The sequence below is a fragment of the Trematomus bernacchii genome, unplaced genomic scaffold, assembly GCF_902827165.1.
Source record: "Trematomus bernacchii unplaced genomic scaffold, fTreBer1.1, whole genome shotgun sequence".
NCBI classification, from domain to species: domain Eukaryota; kingdom Metazoa; phylum Chordata; class Actinopteri; order Perciformes; family Nototheniidae; genus Trematomus; species Trematomus bernacchii.
The window spans coordinates 881,216-903,986 of NW_022987542.1; the positions used below are offsets into that span (position 1 = coordinate 881,216).

A 22,771-nucleotide genomic window follows, 5' to 3' on the forward strand; every position below is an offset into this window, starting at 1 on the left:
TGGCTGATGAAGAAGACAAAGTAAGCTAGGTAGCCAACATAAGGCTTAGTCATCTTGCCAAATGGTGAGCCTGTGTTGATGTATGAAAACTATGTTAGAACTGGTTTATAAATGGTTCTTAATGATTAATAAACTGTTTACAACCTAATTAATAACCTAATGATAAACCCTTTATGAATGCTTTATAAGTCTTATTGTAAATCTTATTGACATTTCTTTTCTATTGTCTATATTTGCATGTTTGATATTGAGGTAATGCAAAAGTAACAGAAGTACCACGATATTAAAGTAATCAGGATACATTACTTGTATATCGTATTACTTAGATTACATTACTGACGACTAGTGATTGAAACGTGTTACATTTAGTAAGTTCCCATCCCTGGAAATATTGTTCATTCATCTGTCATTCAACAGACAAGGACTTTTATTCCAAAAGTTTGAGGATCCAGAAGGTTTCAGGTTATGGTGATAAAGTATCAAATCCAGCCTTATGTTCGAGGTTTTATTCTTATAAATGGTTAAATACAGTACTCAGATTACACTGATTGGTTCCTCACTTCCAGCAGCAGGGGGCGCCAGCACATCATTTAAAGATCTTCCTCTGGCAGGTTTGAGTGCATGTAAATGGTCTTATTTTGTCCTTGAAAGTCTCTGAATTCTGACTGTTTTCAGAGAGCTCCAAAGGTGTTCGAGCAACACCAATGTTGAAGACAAAATCTCAAAATCCTGATGAGAACTGGAGCAGTTTTTAGCAGGCTAAAGATATTCCTGAGTCACGGTGGATTTCTTCATCGTGTCCTGCGCTCTCCCTCTCCTCTTCCTCTCACCTCTTCCTCTTCCTCTCACCTCTTCCTCCGACGTCACACACAGTTTCTCACAGTCGGTCTGCATGTCGAAGCGGTTTGCGTTGCCGTGGCAGCCTCCGTACTTGAAGCGAGAGCATCTCCTCTGCTTGCTGTTGAAGAACCACTTCACTTTGAAGTCCTTACAGGGGCCGGGGTCCTTCCAGAGGAGACAGACGTCTGGAGGAGGAACGAGAAAATACATAATGTGTCATGTTTTTGCTTTAAAAACTATAATATATAGTCTGTCTGCAGCTCATAGAGTCCACATTTAAGATTCAAAGGTTTTATTGTCATATGCACATCAGCTACAGTGTAGAAATGTCAATGAAATTCTTCTGACCTGAGCTCCTCCAACAATGCAACATATATAATAAAATACAAAAATACAAAATAGTGCAAGAAGTCTACTGAAATTAAATAATGTACATTAGGACAAAATTAAATATGGTTTATTTCAGTAGTCCTGTTGTGAACCCTGAAATGTTGAGTACCCCAAAGTTTTATGATATAAATGTAAAGTAGGGTCTCCAGCTCATAGAAACTGCCGGATGCTAACCTGCAGATGCTGGGACATTTGAACGATTATAGCATTAGTTGCGTTAATTAGCATTATAGCCATGGGGACAATATAAAATGGCTTGGCTGATTTTGACATTTCTGGAGTGGTTATTGGGGTTCTTAAGGATGCAGAATCCATTTCTGACATTTTCTCTCTGTGGACTGATTCTGACTACCATGAGTAGAGTTGGACCATTGGATATAGAGAGCACACGATGAACATTGTTATCTCTACTGTGGACACTTTATCTTCAAATAAATAAGCAATCTGTCCAATCCAGATCATCCAGAGTCCCCTAAATCTTCCAAATCGACCCAACATTTATTCAAATCAGCCAACAGAGAGAACAGATATGTCCTCTTTCTGGTTAAAACTGAGATTGTTGATCCTGAAAATGTCAGAAATGGACTCAGTAACCTCCAAAATGTTCCAAATCAGCCAAGCCATGTTCAACTATTGTCTCCATTAATGCTAATTAAAGGTAGGGTAGGTACGTTTGAGAAACCGGCTCGAGATACACTTTTTGTTATATTCCATGGAATGCTCTTAACATCCCGATAGCAATGAATATCTTAAGGTATCATCTGTGGAAGCTGTAGTACTGTAAAAAGCACGACCAGTCATTTGAGCCGGCCCGGCTAAAATAACTGGATGGCCTACCTGCCTGTCAGCCTTCCATCTGTGCACAAACTTATCTCGTGCCCTCATTGGTCATGTGCGCGTTCGTGTGTGTTGGAGGAGGGGCTCTGTAAGGAAGTGGCAGATTTTCTCCGGTTGTGTATTTTCAAATTCTAGCGATCTCGAGCCGGTTTCTCAAACTTACCTACCCTACCTTTAACTCAACTTATGCTAATTGTGCAAATGTCCCAGCATCTGCAGGTTAGCATCCTTCTATGCTAGTTTCTATGAGCTGGAGACCCTACTCTACATTTCTAATATAAAACTTTGGAGTCCTCAACATTTCCTGGTTCACCAAGCTGGAAACTAGACTATACACTTTGTTCTGAGCAGAGCGCTGCACTGGTAAAAGTGCTGCTCCAAAAACAAGTCAATATATAATAAAAACAAGGTGTTTTCTCTTTTAATAAGTGAACAAACCTGCCAATAGAACAAGTACAAAATGGCTTGGTGAGATTTCTTGAAGTAAAGATGGGATGATTAGATAAATGACATCTTGTGTTTAGCTGGGGAAACTTATGTTGAACTATATTTGACCAGAATCAGGGAATTTGTAAAGAAAAAAGCCAGAAATGCTCAGATTCTGTTTCCTGATGTTAGCTGGAGATGTTCCTCTAAAATAAGATGTTTTTAAGAGACTTTGACTCAAAAGGATGCTTAAGATGCCTTGTCTAAAAACAAGACTTAAGTTATTAAGTCTTATATCAAGTTTAACGACATATTCTGACTAGAAATTAGACAAAATACTTGGCAAGATTTTACATTGTTGCAGTATGTGTGTAGCTACCTAGCTCAATTCCAGAGATGAGCTAGGTAGCTACTTTGTGTGTGTGTGTGTGTGTGTGTGTGTGTGTGTGTGTGTGTGTGTGTGTGTGTGTGTGTGTGTGTGTGTGTGTGTGTGTGTGTGTGTGTGTGTGTGTGTGTGTGTGTGTGTGTGTGTGTGTGTGTGTGTGTCTCTACCTATGCTCTCAGCTCCAGCGAGGAGAATCACCTCGTCTCCACGGCTCTCAGTCCGTCCTCCCGTCCGATCCTCAAACTTCTCGCCCAGACTGGACGGCCATGTTGGAAAAAGTATTCGGACCCTTTACTTTTGGTGTCTCTTTGCATTTCTTTAATTTAACTTTCTCCGCCGCCTTAGCTCTTTCAGCACAAGAAGAAAAACGCTTCTTTTGTTTTTTCTACATCTGTGATTCTGCCGTAATGCCCGACTACAAGTGTTTCACTTTGGTGCCATTGTGCTGATAACACAAACTGTGTAAAATCAGTCAGTACATTTTGAACTACTTTGACTTTACTGGAGTTTTCCTCTCGTCTGCAGCTTTACAGTTGTGTGTAAACCTTGAAAGTGTGAGTTACCCGTTGATCTGCTGTGTTTCTGCTGGGTCTCTCAGTTCACTGCAGCTTAGAGACGGAGGAGAATACTTGATCACTCCCTCTGGAAAAACAACACAAACACTTTTGTTATTGAAACAATTATATAACCAAGATGTCAACTTTGCACACACTTCGTCGTCCACTTTTAATAAGAAAATGTATTGGAAGTGTGAATTAGTTAGTTTTCTCAATGTGGAGAGCAGAGAGAAAATAAAATAATTAAGTATATTTACCACTTTAATGTCTGATAAAAATACATAATGTAGTAAATGTACCACTTTTATGTCTAAAAAATTAAAAAAGAATCTAGTGAAATTAACACTTTAATCTCAGCAAAAATTTGAAAACAATCCTGTAAATATAACACTTTAATCTCTAATTAAAATATTTAAAAATAAAAGTGTTAATGTACCACTTTGGTTTTAGAAAACCAACATGAAAAACTAGTAAATGTACAAATTGAATCGAGGAGACATTTACCAAAGAAAATCAACTTTAATTGCAGCGAGTGCCCCCCCCCCCCCCCCCCCCCCCACTGTCCTCACTGCTGAGAGTGGAGAGGAAGACCCTGAAGAAGCGCTGGGTGTAGAGTGTGTGTAGAGTGTGTGTAGAGCGTAGAGTGTGTGTAGAGTGTGTGTAGAGTGTGTGTAGAGTGTAGAGTGTAGAGTGTGTGTAGAGTGTAGAGTGTGTGTAGAGTGTAGAGTGTGTGTAGAGTGTAGAGTGTGTGTAGAGTGTAGAGTGTGTGTAGAGTGTAGAGTGTGTGTAGAGTGTAGAGTGTGTGTAGAGTGTGTGTAGAGTGTGTGTAGAGTGTGTGTAGAGTGTAGAGTGTGTGTCCTCACTGCTGAGCGCGGAGAGGAAGACCCTGAAGAAGCGCTGGGTGTAGCTCTGCTCCTCGGCCTTCAGTCGGTCCAGGTGGATGAGGTGCTGCAGGAGTGGCCCCCCCGCCACCTCCTCCACCTGCCTGCGGTCGTAGCGCTCGCCCACCGTCACCACGAACTGCGCCACCCCCTCACACTGGGCCTTCTGGGAGACGTAGCTGAGCTGGGCCCGGTCCTGGGGGGCCGTGCTGGTTCCCACCAGGGTCAGCACCACCCTCCTGCTGCGGGGCTGCGCTGCCTTCAGGAGCAGCTCCGTCAGGGCCGAGTCCAGAGTGAAGCCCAGCGCAGAGGAGCCGCCCTGCATCCACAGTGAAGGGAAGAAGAAACATTATTTTAAATCTTTAGCTAGACAGCAGCTCTGCCTCTTTCATCTCCAATCTAATGATGAAGAATAATCGAGTAAATGTACAGTTACATTACATGTTTTACTCAATGCCCTGGCTGATCATTGCCCCTCTTCGAGTGGTTCTCCCTGTCTGAGTGTCTGCAGGTGTGCTGGAGTCAGAGCAGCCCCCCACCAGCTGAAGCCCTTAAAGACTCAGCCCGGCCACATCCACGCTGCCAGATGGTAGAAGCTGCTCGTCAGCGTATACATCAAGCCAGGTCATATTAGAGATTCCATTGACCCTGTTCTGTTTGTGTTCCCCTGCAGTCCTGCCTGCTCTGCTGCAGCCCCTGTAGACCGCTCAGACCCACAACCTCTGACCGGATTCCCTCCCATTCAGCTTCCCTTCACACCCCTCAGCTCTGATCAACCCAGCTTTTTTTCCCCCCAGAAAATAAACCTTTTTCCAAAGGCTACTGTCTGTGTCTGCACCTGGGTCCGCCTGTTCTGCTGCCTAACACGTACCACTTTATTCTCCTGACATAGTATTGGTATCAGGGACGGTGTACCTGCTGCGTCATGTTCATCAGGTGCCTCTTCATCTGGCCGGAGGTCTGGAAGGTCCCGAACCCAAACTCCACCTTGGGGGCCCGGAAGCCGCTCTGCTGGATGAGGGCCACCCGGGCCCCTGATCCGGCCCTGCGGGGGGTGGGGCTCACGGCCAGCTGCTCCACCACGGAGCCCAGCAGCTGCTGCATGCCGGCATACTCGTCAGCCTGCACCTCCCTGGAGCTGTCCAGAACCAGAACCAGGTCCACATCCGCCTCCTGAGGCGGCAGCGGGTCCAGGATGAAGGAGCACTGCTGCGAGCGCTGGCACGGGTCTGAGGGAACACACAGTCAACATTGTTTATTAAAGGTCACCTATCATGCTATTTTTAGGCAATAGCATAGGTCTCAGATATATACAAATATAGACATGTTTTTTATATATTTGTATATATCTGAGACAAGGACAGTATTCCCTGTGTTTGTGTGTGTGTGTGTGTGTGTGTGTGTGTGTGTGTGTGTGTGTGTGTGTGTGTGTGTGTGTGTGTGTGTGTGTGTGTGTGTGTGTGTGTGTGTGTGTGTGTGTGTGTGTGGCTACGTACCGTAACAGATGGCACAGTTCTTGACCTTCATCAGGTCAGCGGTCCTCCTCAGCACCGTGAACATGGAGGATCCGGAGTCGTCCACCTGACATCACAAACAGCAGCTCTACATCAAAGGACTGACAACCCTCAAACACAACGACAGCTGACACCAGCCTGCATGCTCTCCAACACAAGCATTTATTTAATAACGGCAGGAGGATTTATTGTTATTAGTGGTACTAGCAGAGATGGGGTCGTTACTCAAATAAAGTAATATATTACATATTACTTATTACTTTAAAAAAAAAGTAATATAGTGCTTTACTTCATTACTCTCTACATAAAGTAACGCGTTACTTTACTCGTTACTTTACTCGTTACTTTACTCGTTACTAGATTGCGGAGGGTGCAGCATTTTGCGGAGGGAGCCTCATCTGAAGCGCAAATGCGGCGCACCTACAAGTGTGCCACAGTTTTCGCCGCTGCGAGGCTCCACTAGCACCCCCCCCCCCCCGTCGACGCGGGACACAGAGGGCCTCATCATATAACTTTGCGTGTTTGCTGTTTACTCGTTACTTTACTCGACATCCTCACTCTGGATTCGGAGGTCCTCCTTAGCTATTAGCTTCACGTTAGCATGTTGTCTTTGCAGGTGCTTGTTGAGGTTTGACGTGGTGTTTGCAGCAGTGGATAAAAGCTTCTGGCCTGGACACAGTTTGCACCTCAGCGTCACATTCCTGTCCTTTCTTCAGACGAACTCAAAATAATGGGCATACCTCCACCCCTCGAAAGTTATGGCTGTCTCAGCCATGTTTATGCACTGCATGTGGACGCGCAAGTCGCGCAAATGTTACGTAAATATAAACCTGCGGCGGAAATCCCTCTTGTCTGTCAAAGGGAGAATCTAGTAATTCTGTATCTTAGTAGGCTAACTGTAGTGTGATTACTGAATTATAAAAGTAACGCGTTACATTACTCCGTTACCGACAAAAGTAATGTTATTACAGTTACTTTGTAACGCGTTACACCCAACTCTGCGTACTAGTATGTTTTAAGTCAATACATCAAATCTCCCTCTGCTGCTAAATTTGAGTTATTTTGTACCTTTAATCACAGAGATCCATAACTTCTATATTTAGTTTCTGGACAGAAAGTGGCTTTGGATTTGTTCAACTTTTTACTGTGATATCCTGTTTCAATAGTTACTTTATCACTTTATCACTTTATTTTTGCTGTATTATTATTTTAATTTGTATTCTATTTAATCTTTATTTTGACCTTGTGTGAATACTGTTTTTAACTCTGACCCTGTTGCTGCCATAAACACCTGAATTTCCCCAAGGGGATAAATACATTTCCATCTTATCTTATCTTATAAAAGCGTCAGCTACATGTGATGTCAAGTAAATCCTTTTACTGCCGGACCCACCTCCAGAGCCTTGGCGACGTCGGGATCGTTCTTCAGCGAGATGACGGCGGGGACGATGTTGAGGCCGCGGTACTCCATGGTGGCGGTGACGATGTCCTCCACGTCCTGCGACGGCCCGCTGGAGAGGAAGATGGCCACCTTCCTCATCATCACCCCCGCTCTTACACGCTTGAAGACGTGCTGCCCCACGAAACGCATGGCGGCCCCCAGCTGGCGCCGGCTGGACGTTGTCTCCAGGGCCACGTTCCTCAGCAGCTCCAGCAGCTGCGTCTTGGTCCGGTAGTCCTGGAAGCGGATCAGGTACTTGGTGTGGGCGCTGAATCCCACCACGGCCACCCGGGCCCCCGCCGGACAGTTGCTCTCGGAGACGGAGACGTCCTCCAGCAGAGACAGCAGGGCAGAGCGCTGCCGCTCGAAGGCCACCGGGGTCACGTCCTCCGACATGTCCAGCCCCAGAACCAGCTCCGTGGGGAAGGCCGGGCACGAAGAGGCCCCTGGAGGAGAGACGGGGATGATTGATAGGGTAGTTAGATAGGGTAGGTAGATAGGTAGATAGATAGATAGATAGGGTAGATAGATAGACATGGACATTGTTGAGCAAGGATTGGGCAGATTGGGCAGATTGGGTTAACCCTCTAAAAACCAAAATATTGCAGAAAAAATGTATATAATTCAGCGTCATGTTACCCAACTGTCCAAAATCACAGGTAACAGACATTAAAAATGAGGGTAAAAGGTATAATGTGAATTATATACATTTTTTTAAATTGTGCTTACCATATTGTTTACAGTGACAAATTCAAGACATACGTACCTTGATGACATTCTGTATGAGGAGAAAAGACAGTGTTAAAATTGAACAGCCTTTACATGAGTCGGTACAATTTGCACTTAATTCTTGAGTAAAAATTAAACACAATTAATTCAGTAATATGAAACTCTCAAACGTAGTACATTCACATGATTGCCTTTAATCCTTCGTATGTGAACAGTGATTTAAAACAGATGTGGAAACGCTCACCACAGTTGTCTCTGATGAGGGAGATCAGCTGACACTCCTGACAACACAACATATTACATTATAATCAACAATATCAATACTCCAATACAAGTACAAGTCCTGCATTCAAACCATACTGAAGTTAAAGTATGTATCAGTCAAAAGTATTAAAAGTACCTTAAGAAAAAGTGTGTATCAGTAAAATGTATTCAAAACGTATAGAAAAAGTATAAATTGTGCATTAAAAAGTATTTCAAGTACTTGAAGGAACAGTATATAAACTAAAGCTTTGGTAAAATCTGCATTTACCTGTAAAGTGAAGTACAAGTACAAGACACTGGAGAATGGAAACACTCCAGTAAAGTTAAAGTACCTCATATTTTAAGTACAGTACTTGAGTAAAAGTGACTTTGACTCACAGTCTTGACTCTGAGTCCTGGAGGACCCTTGGGACCCTGACGGAGGGAAACAGCAACGTCAGAACATTTTCAGAAGGTCAGGTTTTCAGGAGGACTCGGCTCAGGAACCCAATACTATTTGAGTTTGTGTGAGTTGACATTATGACAGAACAATGACAATGACAATTATATCTTTCTAGAAAAACCCCTGGTATCATTTATTTGTATTACTTAAATGAAATGTTATAACTGGAAACACAAAAACAGGACTGAAAATAATCCATTGGAAACCACGAATAGAAAGAGATGGACCGATTCAGTTCAATAAAAGTGAAATAACACCAGAGAGAACAACTGAATAATACGAGTCTCTTATTCTTATTGAATGATGTCGTTACGAGGGTTCAGAGGGAAGACTTTCTGTTTTGAATGAAAATGAAATGATTCTCCTCTCACCCGGTGTCCTGGATGTCCCGGATCTCCAGGCGTTCCTGGTCCTCCCGACCCGCCTGAGCTCCCCTGGATCCATCAGAAGGAAACAGAAATAAACTGCTAGTTGCGAGAACTCTGGGTGAATTTGTTAGAGACTGGTCCCCGATTGCACCGTACATGAAGGAAGAATGGTCAAGTGTTATAACTGTGGGCGTAAATATAACATGATAAGGTACTACTGTTGCTGTTTGTCTGTTTTTGTTGTTGTTTGTTTTGTGGGTTTTATTACGTTTTGTCGTGTTGTCTCTAATGTTTTTGGTATTGTCTCACCTGAAAATAAAATCTAAATATATTGAAAGAAAATAAGTAAATTGCAGATGAAGTGAAAACACAGCACAGGAAATGGACCTGTGCTGCCTGGCTCTGCTCTGGATCCATCGTGAGGATAGTACTTACAGGCAGCATTAAGTCATACTTCCAAAAATAAAACCTGTTAAAGTTATAAAGTAATATAATAAGCGTCTTTGAGCACTGGGAAAAGCGCTATAGTCTCATAGAGTCCTGTTGAACCCTGGGTGTCTTATCATTTCGCCCCTTCCCAATTCACTCCTAAATTATTCCCATTTCGCCCCTTTCCCATCCCCTTCCCAATTCGCCCCTTTTTTACATATAGGCCACATAAGAAATTATACTTGTTTGCTTGGTCGTGGGTCTTAGGGTTAGGGTTAAAGTTTATAGATCTAATGATGCATCCAATGAAGCATTGCATGAAGTCTGTTGACGAATCAGAGGCTGTTGTTGGGGCTGCATGGGACAGGGGGCGAAATGGGAATAAACCGAAATGTTGAGTACCCCAAAGTTTTATGTCAGAAATGTATAGTAGGGTCTCCAGCTCATAGAAACTGCCGGATGCGAACCTGCATATCTTGGGCAATTTGAACAAATAGCATGAGTTGCGTTAATCAAACTAATGGCATTATAGCCTACTGTATGTTGATAATAGTTAAAAAGATTGCTTGGCAGATTTGGACAGTTTAGGAGTGGTTCTGGGGGTTATTGAGGATGCTGAATCCAATGACAGTTTTAACCAGAAAATGCCAATATTTGTAATCTCAGTGGGCTGATTTAGATTATTTTGGGTCAATTTGGAGGTTTTAGGGGACCATTTGGATTGGACAGATTGCTTATTTAATTGAAGATAAATTGTCCACAGTAGAGGTAATAATGTTCATCTTGTGCTCTCTATATCCAATGATCACAACTCTACTCATGGTAGCCAAAATCAGCCCACTGAGAGAACAGATATGACCACTTTCTGGTTAAAACTGCCATTGTTGATCCTGGAAATGTCAGAAATGGACTCAGGATCCTCAATAACCTCCAAAACAAACGGTCAAAATTGGAAGTGATTTCAAAAAAAATTCACTCGTGTGCTTGGAACGTTGATAAAATTATAAACAAGGGGAAACAAGGGGAATTTAGCGATCACAACAAAAACGGCCAAGACACACATTGAGCCCAGAAAATGAATGTTATTAAGGGCTGTAAATATAATAAGCCTGTGTCTAAAATGGACAACATTGTTAGGAGATGTAAACTATACAACGGTTCTGCACTGCGTCACTCAGCCGTCTCTCCACTTTGTTTTTTCAAATCAGCTGCTCTTCATTTTGTTTTTACAAATATTTGTTACCACAAGTTCTTAATAAAACTGACACTGTTGGACTCGGTACTAGTTTGACTGCTACCAACAATAAAAGGAAGTACTTTTACTGTGTACTTTGTGAGTAATCCTCTGTCAGAGTCCCCTCCATAGTACATAATGCATGTTTTCTGCTATCTTTGATGAGTGATAAAAAGAACATTTTACCATTAGTTCTTAATGATATTGAGACTGCTGGACTAGTCTTACACATACTACCACAATACAATGAAGTAGCCTACTTCTAGTGTGTTTTTTGTTGTTGTCAAAGTCCCCTCCTTAGAACAAAGTCAAGCCACTTCTGCTAAGTTTGATGAGGGAAAACATTTTTTTTTGCCATTAGTTCTTCGTGAGATTGACACTGTTGGACTCAGTACTAGCGAAACTACTCCCACAAACACTATGAAGTACTTTTACTGTGTATTTTTTGAGTAATCCTCTGTAAATGACCCCTCCTGAGAACAAGAATGTTTCTCTTCTATTTTTGAATAAGCGTTAAAACACCTTTCTTCATGAGACTTATATTGTTGGACAGAGTATTTTAAGAGGATGGTCAGAGCCGTCCCTCCCTACAGGCTGATCAGGGCCGTCCCTCCCTACAGGCTGATCACGCAGACTGCGTGGGGCCTCATCTTGCGGAGGGAGCCTCAACTGAGCTTATGTGGCGCAATTAGTGTGGCGCGGCACGGTTTGGCCGCTGCGAGGCTCCACTAGCACCACCAGGTGGTTCTCAGGAGGGGACTTCGACAGAGTATTTCTCAAAAAATACACAGTAAAAGTACTTCAATGTATTGTTGGTAGCAGTCAAACTAATACTTGAGAAACGCTGCTACTGATTGGGCCCGGACTGGCCATCCCGATGGCCTGGCCTGTTAAGTGGCCTGGTGGCCTGAGGATTTCTTTATTGTTTTGTATGTATTGTGAACGCAACGCTGTTTAATAAAGAAAAACAAATGGACCGTAGATACACGGATTCATCTCCCCCATCATGTTGATTTGAATCTTCTGAGCCAATCACAGCGCGATAATGACCTGCCTTCTGTTTCCACTATACTTTCTCTCACACATGCATGCATTCTTCTCTTGCATACATATATTGTCTTCAGACATGCATATATTATTTATAATATTAAATGTAAACATTGAATGAATGTGCATGAGAGCAAAATGTATAAATATGTGAGTGACATTATATGAATGTGTGAGTGTAAATACTATATGTGTGTAAGAGTGAAAATATCTGTATGTAAAAGGAGAATGTATGAGCGTGAGAGGACCAGTATGAATGACGGCCTGTACGGCCCCTCATATTTATACGTTTCTGCACAATGCTCTACCTCTGTTACAATATGTATTTGTATATATATAAATATGTAGAAGAGGTTTGTTGTCTCTCACCCCTCGCCCTCGGTTCCCTCTCGTCCCGTTGAACCCTTTAGTTCCCTGCCGGCCGTCCTCTCCCTGAACACACACACACACACACACACACACACACACACACACACACACACACACACACACACACACACACACACACACACACACACACACACACACACACACACACACACACACACACACACACACACACACACACACACACACAGTTCAAACTCACGTATTTGGCTGCATGTAGCTGTATATCGTTATCTCGCTCTCCTACCTTCTCCCCCACATAGCCTCTTCTCCCATCGGCAGCCTGCCACACAGAGAACAGCTCATCAGCACATTGAAATCATCCCAAATACATGTTTCACTCTCATAAAGTTAACAAGGTGAGTAGGAAGACATTGGATTGGATAAGAGCGTTTGCATCAACCAGTTTTTATCTTATTGCCTTTATATTTGATAAACACAGAGCAAAGAGGTGTTCAATATAATAATACAAATAGGAATATCTGCGAGGTTTATGTGCTTCTTTCATTTTTGTAAATCCAGACTTGATTCCCAACATTTAATGGTATTTCTAAAATGAAAACAAAAATAAATAAAAATCTCCCCCCTGCCATGCTGGCTGTGAAAGAGGGGCGTGGCTCTGCTTTACAGGCCACTTTAGATGATGTGGCGCTCTGTGATTGGCTCATAGTCACCCAATCAAATAAGCCAGTACAATTGTGTGGAGTCATGTGACAGTCAAAATAGACCTAGGCATCCTAGAAAAGTTATGATCATTATAATGAATGGGTTAATGTGATCAGAAAATGCTGTGAACCCTGAAATGTTGAGGACCCTAAAGTGTTATGATATACATGTACAGTAGGGTCTCCAGCTCATAGAAACTGCCGGATGCTAACCTGCAGATGCTGGGACATTTGCACAATTAGCATAAGTTGCATTCATTAGCGTTAATTAGCAGTAATGGAGATAATAGTTGAAAAATGGCTTGGGCGATTTTAAAACATTAAGAGTGTTTTGGGAGGTTATTGAGGATGTTGAATCCATTTATGACGTTTTCGGGATCAAAGATGGCCGTTTTAACCAGAAAATGGCCATACAGTATTTGTACTCATATTTGTGCTGGACTGATTTTGATTATGTTTGCCATTGTTGATCCTCCATATGCTAATGATTGCGACTCATGGTGATTGTGCAAATGTCCCAACATCTGCAGGTTAGCATCCAGCAGTTTCTACAAGCTGGAGACCCTACTATACATTACTATCATAACACTTTGGGGTATTCAACATTTCCAGGTCCACTAAGCTGGCATGTTGACCAATGTGATATTTAGAATGTTTGTTATTGTCTAACTATAGTGTTGGACGTTTTTCTGTATGTTTCTTCCTGTTTGTTGTTCGGAGAGCATCTGGTGCCCCGTGTGAGGTCACTATGATCAGCTGTTCTGTAGGAAACAGCGTTAACCCGGGTAATCGAATTGACAATTTTGCTTAGAAATTGCACCAGGATCTTGAGCATGTTACCTGTTCCTCCAAAGAAAAGGGTTAGGTACACTGGAAAGAATGCTGCTCCAAAAACAAGTCAATGTATAATAAAAACAAACCTGCCAATAGAACAAGTACAAAATGGCTTGGTGAGATTTCTTGAAGTAAAGATGGGATAATTAGATAAATGACATCTTGTGTTTAGCTGGGGAAACTTATTTTGAACTATATTTGAACAGAATCAGGGAATTTGTAACAAAAAAAGCCATAAATGCTTAGATTCTGTTTCCTGATGTTAGCTGGAGATGTTCCTCTAAAATAAGATGTTTTTAAGAGACTTTGACTCAAAAGGATGCTTAAGATGCCTTGTCTAAAAACAAGACTTAAGTTATTAAGTCTTATATCAAATGTAACGACATATTCTGACTAGAAATTAGACAAATATACTTGGCAAGATTTTACATTTTTGCAGTAAAGAGTCTTTTATTGAGGACTTCTCATTGGATGCGTAGACTGTAGTGTTGCATGGATTCAACCAAACAAACACGAGCACTCCACAAGAGTCACTACACTTATAATAATACTCAATAAGCATCAGTCCAGTTCTCTGTTAAAGGTTTTATGGAATTCTTTATGGAAATGTGGTCAAGATGAGCTTTACCTCTGCACCGTTTGGTCCTGGAGGTCCATACCCGTCTCTCCCATCCTGACCCTGAAACACAGGCAGGAGTCACTTCAACTCTAAATACAGTTTACACCATATGGCTGATGTTTGGCGCCTCACCGGCAGTCCTTGGGGTCCTGGTGACCCTGGGTCCCCCTCACCCCCCAGCTCCCCTGGTTGGCCCTGCAACAACAACAACAACGACAACATCAGTATTTCAAATAAAAGATCCCATTGTTAGTTGTTAAGTCAAATGTATCTTCCTACATTATAGTTTTGAATGTTGTCAAACAATCTTTATTGAGCAGCATATTGGGTCAACCAGTTTCATCCATATATATTATATTTTTGTATTTCAAAATGTATATTTTCTACTTTTTTAATGCTATTTTATATCTATTTGAGATGTTTACATTTTTGATTGTTTATTTCTAGTCTTTTAATTTCTCTAATGTCCAATGCCTTGTCTTTTGATGCTGCTGCAACGCAAACATTTCCCACATTGGGATCAATAAAGTACTTCTTATCTTATCTTGTCTTATCTTATATAAATACACAATAGTATGTATAATAATAATGATGCTATAACTACTCTACTGCCTGCATTTAATCACATGAATGACTGCTAAAGTATTGTATTGAGATACACCTTGATGTGTTCATATATAAACATGGTAAATACATTAAAGCTTTCTCATTTCTCTCATTTCCCCTCCTCGACTCCTATCCTCGACTCCTATCCTCGACTCCTATCCTCGACTCCTATCCTCGACTCCCCTCCTCGACTCCTATCCTCGACTCCTATCCTCGACTCCTATCCTCGACTCCCCTCCTCGACTCCCATCCTCTACTCCTATCCTCGACTCCTATCCTCGACTCCCCTCCTCGACTCCCATCCTCGACTCCCCTCCTCGACTCCTATCCTCTACTCCTACCCTCGACTCCCCTCCTCGACTCCCATCCTCGACTCCCCTCCTCGACTCCTATCCTCTACTCCTATCCTCGACTCCCCTCCTCGACTCCCATCCTCTACTCCCATCCTCGACTCCCATCCTCGACTCCCCTCCTCGACTCCCATCCTCGACTCCTATCCTCGACTCCCATCCTCCACTCCTACCCTCGACTCCTACCCTCGACTCCTATCCTCGACTCCCATCCTCGACTCCCATCCTCTACTCCCATCCTCGACTCCCATCCTCGACTCCCCTCCTCGACTCCCATCCTCGACTCCCATCCTCTACTCCCATCCTCGACTCCCATCCTCGACTCCTATCCTCGACTCCCATCCTCGACTCCCATCCTCGAATCCCATCCTCGACTCCTATCCTCGTGTCTTAGTCCCTTCTATGTGTGTAATTTAAGTGCACAATTCCCCAACTCTGATTGGATCACTAGAGAGGTAACAGGAAATGATGTCACACACCTTCTGTCCAGTAGCGCCGCGGCGTCCGGATAGCCCCGGGCCTCCAGCTGGTCCCGCCCCCCCCTGCAGGAACAACAACTGACTTAGAACAGGAAGTGCTGAAACTACCAAAATAAAAGTTTACACAAGTGTAATTTGACAAACACATAAATAACTTTCTGGAATAGTACAGCAGCCTGAATAATCACAAATGATGTCAAACTTGAAATTCAACAGCAATAAAACACAGGTTCACATTTCAGTCTTTAAACAACACGCCCATACATATATATAAATATATACACTTTATCATATGAATACAGTTAAACCCTATGACCTAAGGAAACGGTTGTGTACACTGGTTATATAAATAGCAAATTATTGTTCCCTTGTTGTCTCTTTATGCTTTAGTAAATGTTTTAATTCTAATCTTTTATATATTGCTCTTATTTTGTGCTCATTTGTGTTTATCTGTATTTATTTCTGGACTTCCACATCTACATTTCTTTTCTGAAATGTACATTTCGAGACGTTATGGTCCAGTAGAGATCCTTTTTATGTCCAGGTCAGTGTGAACCTACTGAATGCAGTCTGTGCCGAAACACTGAACTGCAGCGAAGACGAGCAGCGAGGAAGTACCTGAGGTCCGGAGGAGCCAGAGGTCCCTTCCTCTCCTTGTTCACCTTCTCCGCCTCTGAGGCCCTGCAGAAGCACATTCAAGAATCATTCAAACATGTTTATATCTTGCATTGCACTAGGATTTGTACTTTATAAATGTATGTTTACAACGACGTCAAAAACTGTGATTAATATCAGAAAAAACACTCAGAAATGTACGTTAAAACATTTTCTCTGGCATCATCTCTTCATGTTTTCCCTTTTGGCATTACTCAACAGTTCTAGTGAATTTCTGAGGAAGTCTGTGTGCGAGCCAATCAGGTCATCGAGTCCAACATCTGCAGCCAAACACTTAAAGAGGCCTGATGTCTGGGGTTTTCCCCTGTATCTCCTGTAGTGTCCTCAAATCCCTACCCTCACACACACATCCACCATGTGTATATCAGTATGTGGTGTCTCTACTTTAAAGAGTCCTCTCCTGCTGATGTTCAGGTGTATATCAGTATGTGGTGTCTCTACTTTAAAGAGTCCTCTCCTGCTGATGTTCAGGTGTATATCAGTATGTAGAGTCTCTACTTTAAAGAGTCCTCTCCTGCTGATGTTCAGGTGTATATCAGTATGTGGTGTCTCTACTTTAAAGAGTCCTCTCCTGCTGATGTTCAGGTGTATATCAGTATGTAGAGTCTCTACTTTAAAGAGTCCTCTCCTGCTGATGTTCAGGTGTATATCAGTATGTGGTGTCTCTACTTTAAAGAGTCCTCTCCTGCTGATGTTCAGGTGTATATCAGTATGTAGTGTCTCTACTTTAAAGAGTCCTCTCTTGCTGATGTTCAGGTGTATATCAGTATGTAGTGTCTCTACTTTAAAGAGTCCTCTCCTGCTGATGTTCAGGTGTATATCAGTATGTAGTGTCTCTACTTTAAAGAGTCCTCTCCTGCTGATGTTCAGGTGTATATCAGTATGTAGTGTCTCTACTTTAAAGAGTCCTCTCCTGCTGATGTTCAGGTGTATATCAGTATGTGGTTGTCTCTACTTTAAAGAGTCCTCTCCTGCTGATGTTCAGGTGTATATCAGTATGTAGTGTCTCTACTTTAAAGAGTCCTCTCCTGCTGATGTTCAGGTGTATATCAGTATGTAGTGTCTCTACTTTAAAGAGTCCTCTCCTGCTGATGTTCATGTGTATATCAGTATGTAGTGTCTCTACTTTAAAGAGTCCCTCTCCTGCTGATGTTCAGGTGTATATCAGTATGTAGTGTCTCTACTTTAAAGAGTCCTCTCCTGCTGATGTTCAGGTGTATATCAGTATGTAGTGTCTCTACTTTAAAGAGTCCTCTCCTGCTGATGTTCAGGTGTATATCAGTATGTAGTGTCTCTACTTTAAAGAGTCCTCTCCTGCTGATGTTCAGGTGTATATCAGTATGTAGTGTCTCTACTTTAAAGAGTCCTCTCCTGCTGATGTTCAGGTGTATATCAGTATGTAGTGTCTCTACTTTAAAGAGTCCTCTCCTGCTGATGTTCATGTGTATATCAGTATGTAGTGTCTCTACTTTAAAGAGTCCTCTCCTGCTGATGTTCAGGTGTATATCAGTATGTAGTGTCTCTACTTTAAAGAGTCCTCTCCTGCTGATGTTCAGGTGTATATCAGTATGTAGTGTCTCTACTTTAAAGAGTCCTCTCCTGCTGATGTCCAGGTGTATATCAATGTAATACAACTTTGATGTTAGCAGATAATGAGGATCACTCACCTGTGGACCTGAAGCACCGGGGTTGCCCTCAGTTCCTCGAACCCCAGGCCCTCCAGGTGAACCCTGCACCAAAAACACACACACACACACACACACACACACACACACACACACACACACACACACACACACACACACACACACACACACACACACACACACACACAGTTCAAACTCACGTATTTGGCTGCATGTAGCTGTATATCGTTATCTCGCTCTCCTACCTTCTCCCCCACATAGCCTCTTCTCCCATCGGCACCCTGCCACATAGAGAACAGCTCATCAGCACATTGAAATCTTTATTTTTCTAAAGATGAATTTGACTGATACATTTTTTTTATATTTTCAGATGTTCTAAAACAATTAACTCTTTAAAAAAATATAGATGTATTAAAGTCAGAAATCCCACCTTGAATCCAACGTCTCCTGCACCGCCTGGTTCTGCGTCCACTCCGGATAAACCCTGGAGATTAAACCATATTCAATGATAATCAAAAGACTACAACTCCCATGATCCCACGCTGCATCACCACACCAAACTCCAGCTTTTACTGCTGTTATCTTTCAGAGACCTGTAGTGGCAGAAAATGAATGAGTGTGTGATGTTTTTACCGGGGGTCCGGGGTTCCCAGGGTTTCCTTTGGCTCCAGGGCTGGTGTTATCAACGCCGGGCTCCGCCTGTTAAAAAAACCCACAAAAACTCATTATTAAATAAAGGTTTTAAACCCTAACTCTGAGGATTAACTCTGCATTGTTTTCTTCAGTGGAGCCTCCAGCTGTGCTCCATCTTCATTGATATAAAAGGGGCCTATTGTGCTTTTTGGGGTTTTCCAGTCCATATATATTATACAGACTATTGTATACAATCTAATCTATATATACACATTAGTCACATATTTATTATTGCAGTACATTAGCTACAATTCTTCCATTTATTTAATTTGTATTTTATATTTAATTTCACCTTTTTGTAAAATGGAGCAACTGTAAAGCAACTCAATTTCCCCTCTGGGCATTTTCGAAATATTTATTGTTGTATATATTATAGTATAATGTCCTCATTTGTATTTTTAAATCTAATATTTAATATTTTAATAATTATATTCATTGTATTTATTTAATAAACACTGTAGTTTATTATTGTATACATTGTAGTACAATTTTCCCATTTGTATTTAAATATATCTATATTAATATATTTATTTATACTTTATTGTTTTATATATAATACAATTCTTTTTTAAATTTAATTTAGTTAACTCATTTTATATACTGATGTTTACATATTTAATAGTTGTAATTTAAAATGGAGCAACAAAAAAAAAAGTTTGCTGACCGGATCTCCTCTCAGTCCTCGCTGTCCTGCCACCCCCGCCTCACCTCTGATGCCCGGGATACCCTGAGAGAGAAAGAAGTTAAAAGTGGAAATAATTCATAATAATTATATAACAAAAATGATCATACATCAATTATAATATTCAATACGATTTACACAACAAAAAACTATATATCAGGGTTTTGTCTGCACCGGGTAACAGGGGCGCTGCACCCTCAAACCAAAATGCAGCTTTTCCCCGTAAAATGTTAAAGTGATGCCAGAAAACAATATTTCTGTTCGTCAAAAACTGTATAATGACTCCAGAAATCTGAGAATCAATCAGAGCGTCAGACGGCAGAGACAGCTTTGTTTTTACGGAGCTCCGACGTCACGTTGTTGTTTACGTCAGGAGACATCTTGTATACGGAGTCATGATCTTGAGAGAATTTATATATAATATACAAGATCAGCGGCACAGTACTCATACTATATATTTCTAGAAAAACCCCTGATATCATATATCATATATATATATATATAAATATATTACTGGGTTTCCTGAGTCTCCTCTTTCTCCTTGAGCTCCATCAGATCCTGCCAGTCCCTGCAGACACAGAACCACAAACACACATTATAATAATAATAATAATAATAATAATAATAATAATAATAATAATAATAATAATAATAATAATAATAATAATAATAATAATAATAATAATAATAATAATAATAATAACCTGACAAAAATTAACCAAATAAACAAAAGTATATTATTATATTTCTTTTCAATAATAATAATAATGCATATTTTATTATTAGGTTTATGGGTACCACTTTACAATAAGACTACCCTTATAAAGGGTTTACAAATAGTTTGTAATTCATGTATTAATTAGGTTGTGAACACTTTATAAATCCTTAATAAGCTTTTATAAGACATGAGATAAACAGGGCAACTGTGACTGCTTGCCAAATAGTGAGCCCACATTTATCTGTACTGCTAAGCCTTATTAGAAATGGTAGTAACTCATTAATAAATGGTGAATTGTTTCACACTTTACAAGGCTCCCTTTTGGCAGTTATACATGTTAGTAACTCATTAATAGATGGTCATAAAGAGATGCCAAGAAACATCAAGATAGAAGAGGGGATCAACTCAGTGAACAACAGATACCAAGGATGCTGGCTGATGAAGAAGACAAAGTAAGCTAGGTAGCCAACATAAGGCTTAGTCATCTTGCCAAATAGTGAGCCTGTGTTGATGTATGAAAACTATGTTAGAACTGGTTTATAAATGGTTCTTAATGATTAATAAAGTGTTTACAACCTAATTAATAACCTAATTATAAACCCTTTATGAATGCTTTATAAGGGTAGTGTTATTGTAAAGTGGTACCGGTTTGGGTGATGACTTTATTTACAGTGACTCTTGTTTTTTTGCTGACGCTGTACCTGTTCTCCATAGACTCCGTCCAGTCCGACGTCTCCGTCTCCGCCCTGTTGGATCAGAACCAGCGTCTCAGCGCTCTCCTCTTTATGAACTACCAGAACTCAAATATTTATGTTTGTCCTAACACTTTTAGAAAATGCAGTTTTAAGTCTTCTTTAATCTCCTCTAAAAGTTTTGCTCCAGACACTCACGTGGTTCCCGGAGACGCCTCGGTAGCCCTGCAGACACAAACACAACGCACACATCCTTTTCATTTCTGTATCCTGGGAAACACTCATCTGACAGGCTCTGTCCATGTGTGAAATGTGTGTAGTAACAGTGTGGTTACAGTGAAACATGGGTTTAATGAGGGGTCTAATAGTGGTGTAATAATGGTTTAACATGGCTGTGATAGGGGTGTATTATTGGGTAAATGTGGGTATAGTAACAGTGTCATATGGGTGTAATATAGGTCTAGTAACAGTGTGATATTGGTGTAAAAATACTGTTATGTGTGTGTAATAATACTGTAACAGGTGTGTAATAGGGTGTAATACAGGTGTATTAGGGGGTGTACTAAGGTGTAAAATGGGTGTAATAACAGTGTAATATGGATGTAATATAGGTGTAAAAAGGGTATAACAAGGGTATAACAAGGGTGTAGTAACAGTGTAATATGGGTGTAATAATGGTGTAATAACAGTGTAGTACCGGTATTATCGGTGTAAAAATACTATTATATATTTGTAATAGAGGTGTAACATGGGTGTACTGTAATAATACTGTAACAGGTGTGTAACACAGGTGTATTAAGGTGTAACATGGGTGTAATATAGGTGTACTAATGGTGTAATGCGGGTGCAACATGGGTGTAATATAGGTGTACTAATGGTGTAATGCGGGTGCAACATGGGTGTAATATAGGTGTACTAATGGTGTAATGCGGGTGTAATGCGGGTGTAACATGGGTGTAATATAGGTGTACTAATGGTGTAATGCGGGTGCAACATGGGTGTAATATAGGTGTACTAATGGTGTAATGCGGGTGTAATGCGGGTGTAACATGGGTGTAATATAGGTGTACTAATGGTGTAATGCGGGTGCAACATGGGTGTAATATAGGTGTACTAATGGTGTAATGCGGGTGCAACATGGGTGTAATATAGGTGTACTAATGGTGTAATGCGGGTGTAATGCGGGTGTAACATGGGTGTAATATAGGTGTACTAATGGTGTAATGCGGTGCAACATGGTGTAATATAGGTGTACTAATGGTGTAATGCGGGTGCAACATGGGTTGTAATATAGGTGTACTAATGGTGTAATGCGGGTGCAACATGGGTGTAATATAGGTGTACTAATGGTGTAGATGCGGGTGTAACATGGGTGTAATATAGGTGTACTAATGGTGTAATGCGGTGCAACATGGGTGTAGATATAGGTTGTATCTAATGGTGTAATGCGGGTGTAGACATGGGTGGTAATATAGGTGTACTAATGGGTGTAACATGGGTGTAATATAGGTGTACTAATGGGTGTAACATGGGTGTAATATAGGTGTACTAATGGGTGTAATGCGGGTGTAACATGGGGTGTAATATAGGTGTACTAATGGGTGTAACATGGGTGTAATATAGGTGTACTAATGGTGTAATGCGGGTGTAACATGGGTGTAATATAGGTGTACTAATGGGTGTAACATGGGTGTAAATATAGGTGTACTAATGGGTGTAACATGGGTGTAATATAGGTGTACTAATGGTGTAATGCGGGTGCAACATGGGTGTAATATAGGTGTACTAATGGGTGTAACATGGGTGTAATATAAGTGTACTAATGGGTGTAACATGGGTGTAATATAGGTGTACTAATGGTGTAATGCGGGTGCAACATGGGTGTAATATAGGTGTACTAATGGTGTAATGCAGGTGTAACATGGGTGTAATATAGGTGTA

The 22,771-nt window shown here is 41.2% G+C and overlaps 1 protein-coding gene across 1 annotated transcript in view; it reads right to left on the bottom strand.

The window, feature by feature from the left end:
* Window positions 1-409: 409 nt before the first annotated feature.
* The window catches only part of col6a4a (collagen, type VI, alpha 4a), a 69,495-nt gene continuing 47,133 nt past the window's right edge, over window positions 410-22,771 (bottom strand). The window contains 25 exon segments of the mRNA XM_034122590.1: window positions 410-1,025; window positions 3,046-3,134; window positions 3,442-3,520; window positions 4,299-4,635; window positions 5,232-5,545; window positions 5,813-5,897; window positions 7,224-7,717; window positions 8,038-8,049; window positions 8,245-8,281; window positions 8,643-8,678; window positions 9,078-9,140; window positions 12,154-12,216; window positions 12,419-12,454; window positions 14,299-14,349; window positions 14,422-14,484; window positions 15,725-15,787; window positions 16,343-16,405; window positions 18,067-18,129; window positions 18,291-18,326; window positions 18,476-18,529; window positions 18,679-18,744; window positions 19,403-19,465; window positions 19,935-19,988; window positions 20,840-20,884; window positions 21,029-21,055. Of these exon segments, the coding sequence (XP_033978481.1) occupies window positions 760-1,025; window positions 3,046-3,134; window positions 3,442-3,520; window positions 4,299-4,635; window positions 5,232-5,545; window positions 5,813-5,897; window positions 7,224-7,717; window positions 8,038-8,049; window positions 8,245-8,281; window positions 8,643-8,678; window positions 9,078-9,140; window positions 12,154-12,216; window positions 12,419-12,454; window positions 14,299-14,349; window positions 14,422-14,484; window positions 15,725-15,787; window positions 16,343-16,405; window positions 18,067-18,129; window positions 18,291-18,326; window positions 18,476-18,529; window positions 18,679-18,744; window positions 19,403-19,465; window positions 19,935-19,988; window positions 20,840-20,884; window positions 21,029-21,055 (2,559 nt within the window). The 3' untranslated portion in view covers window positions 410-759.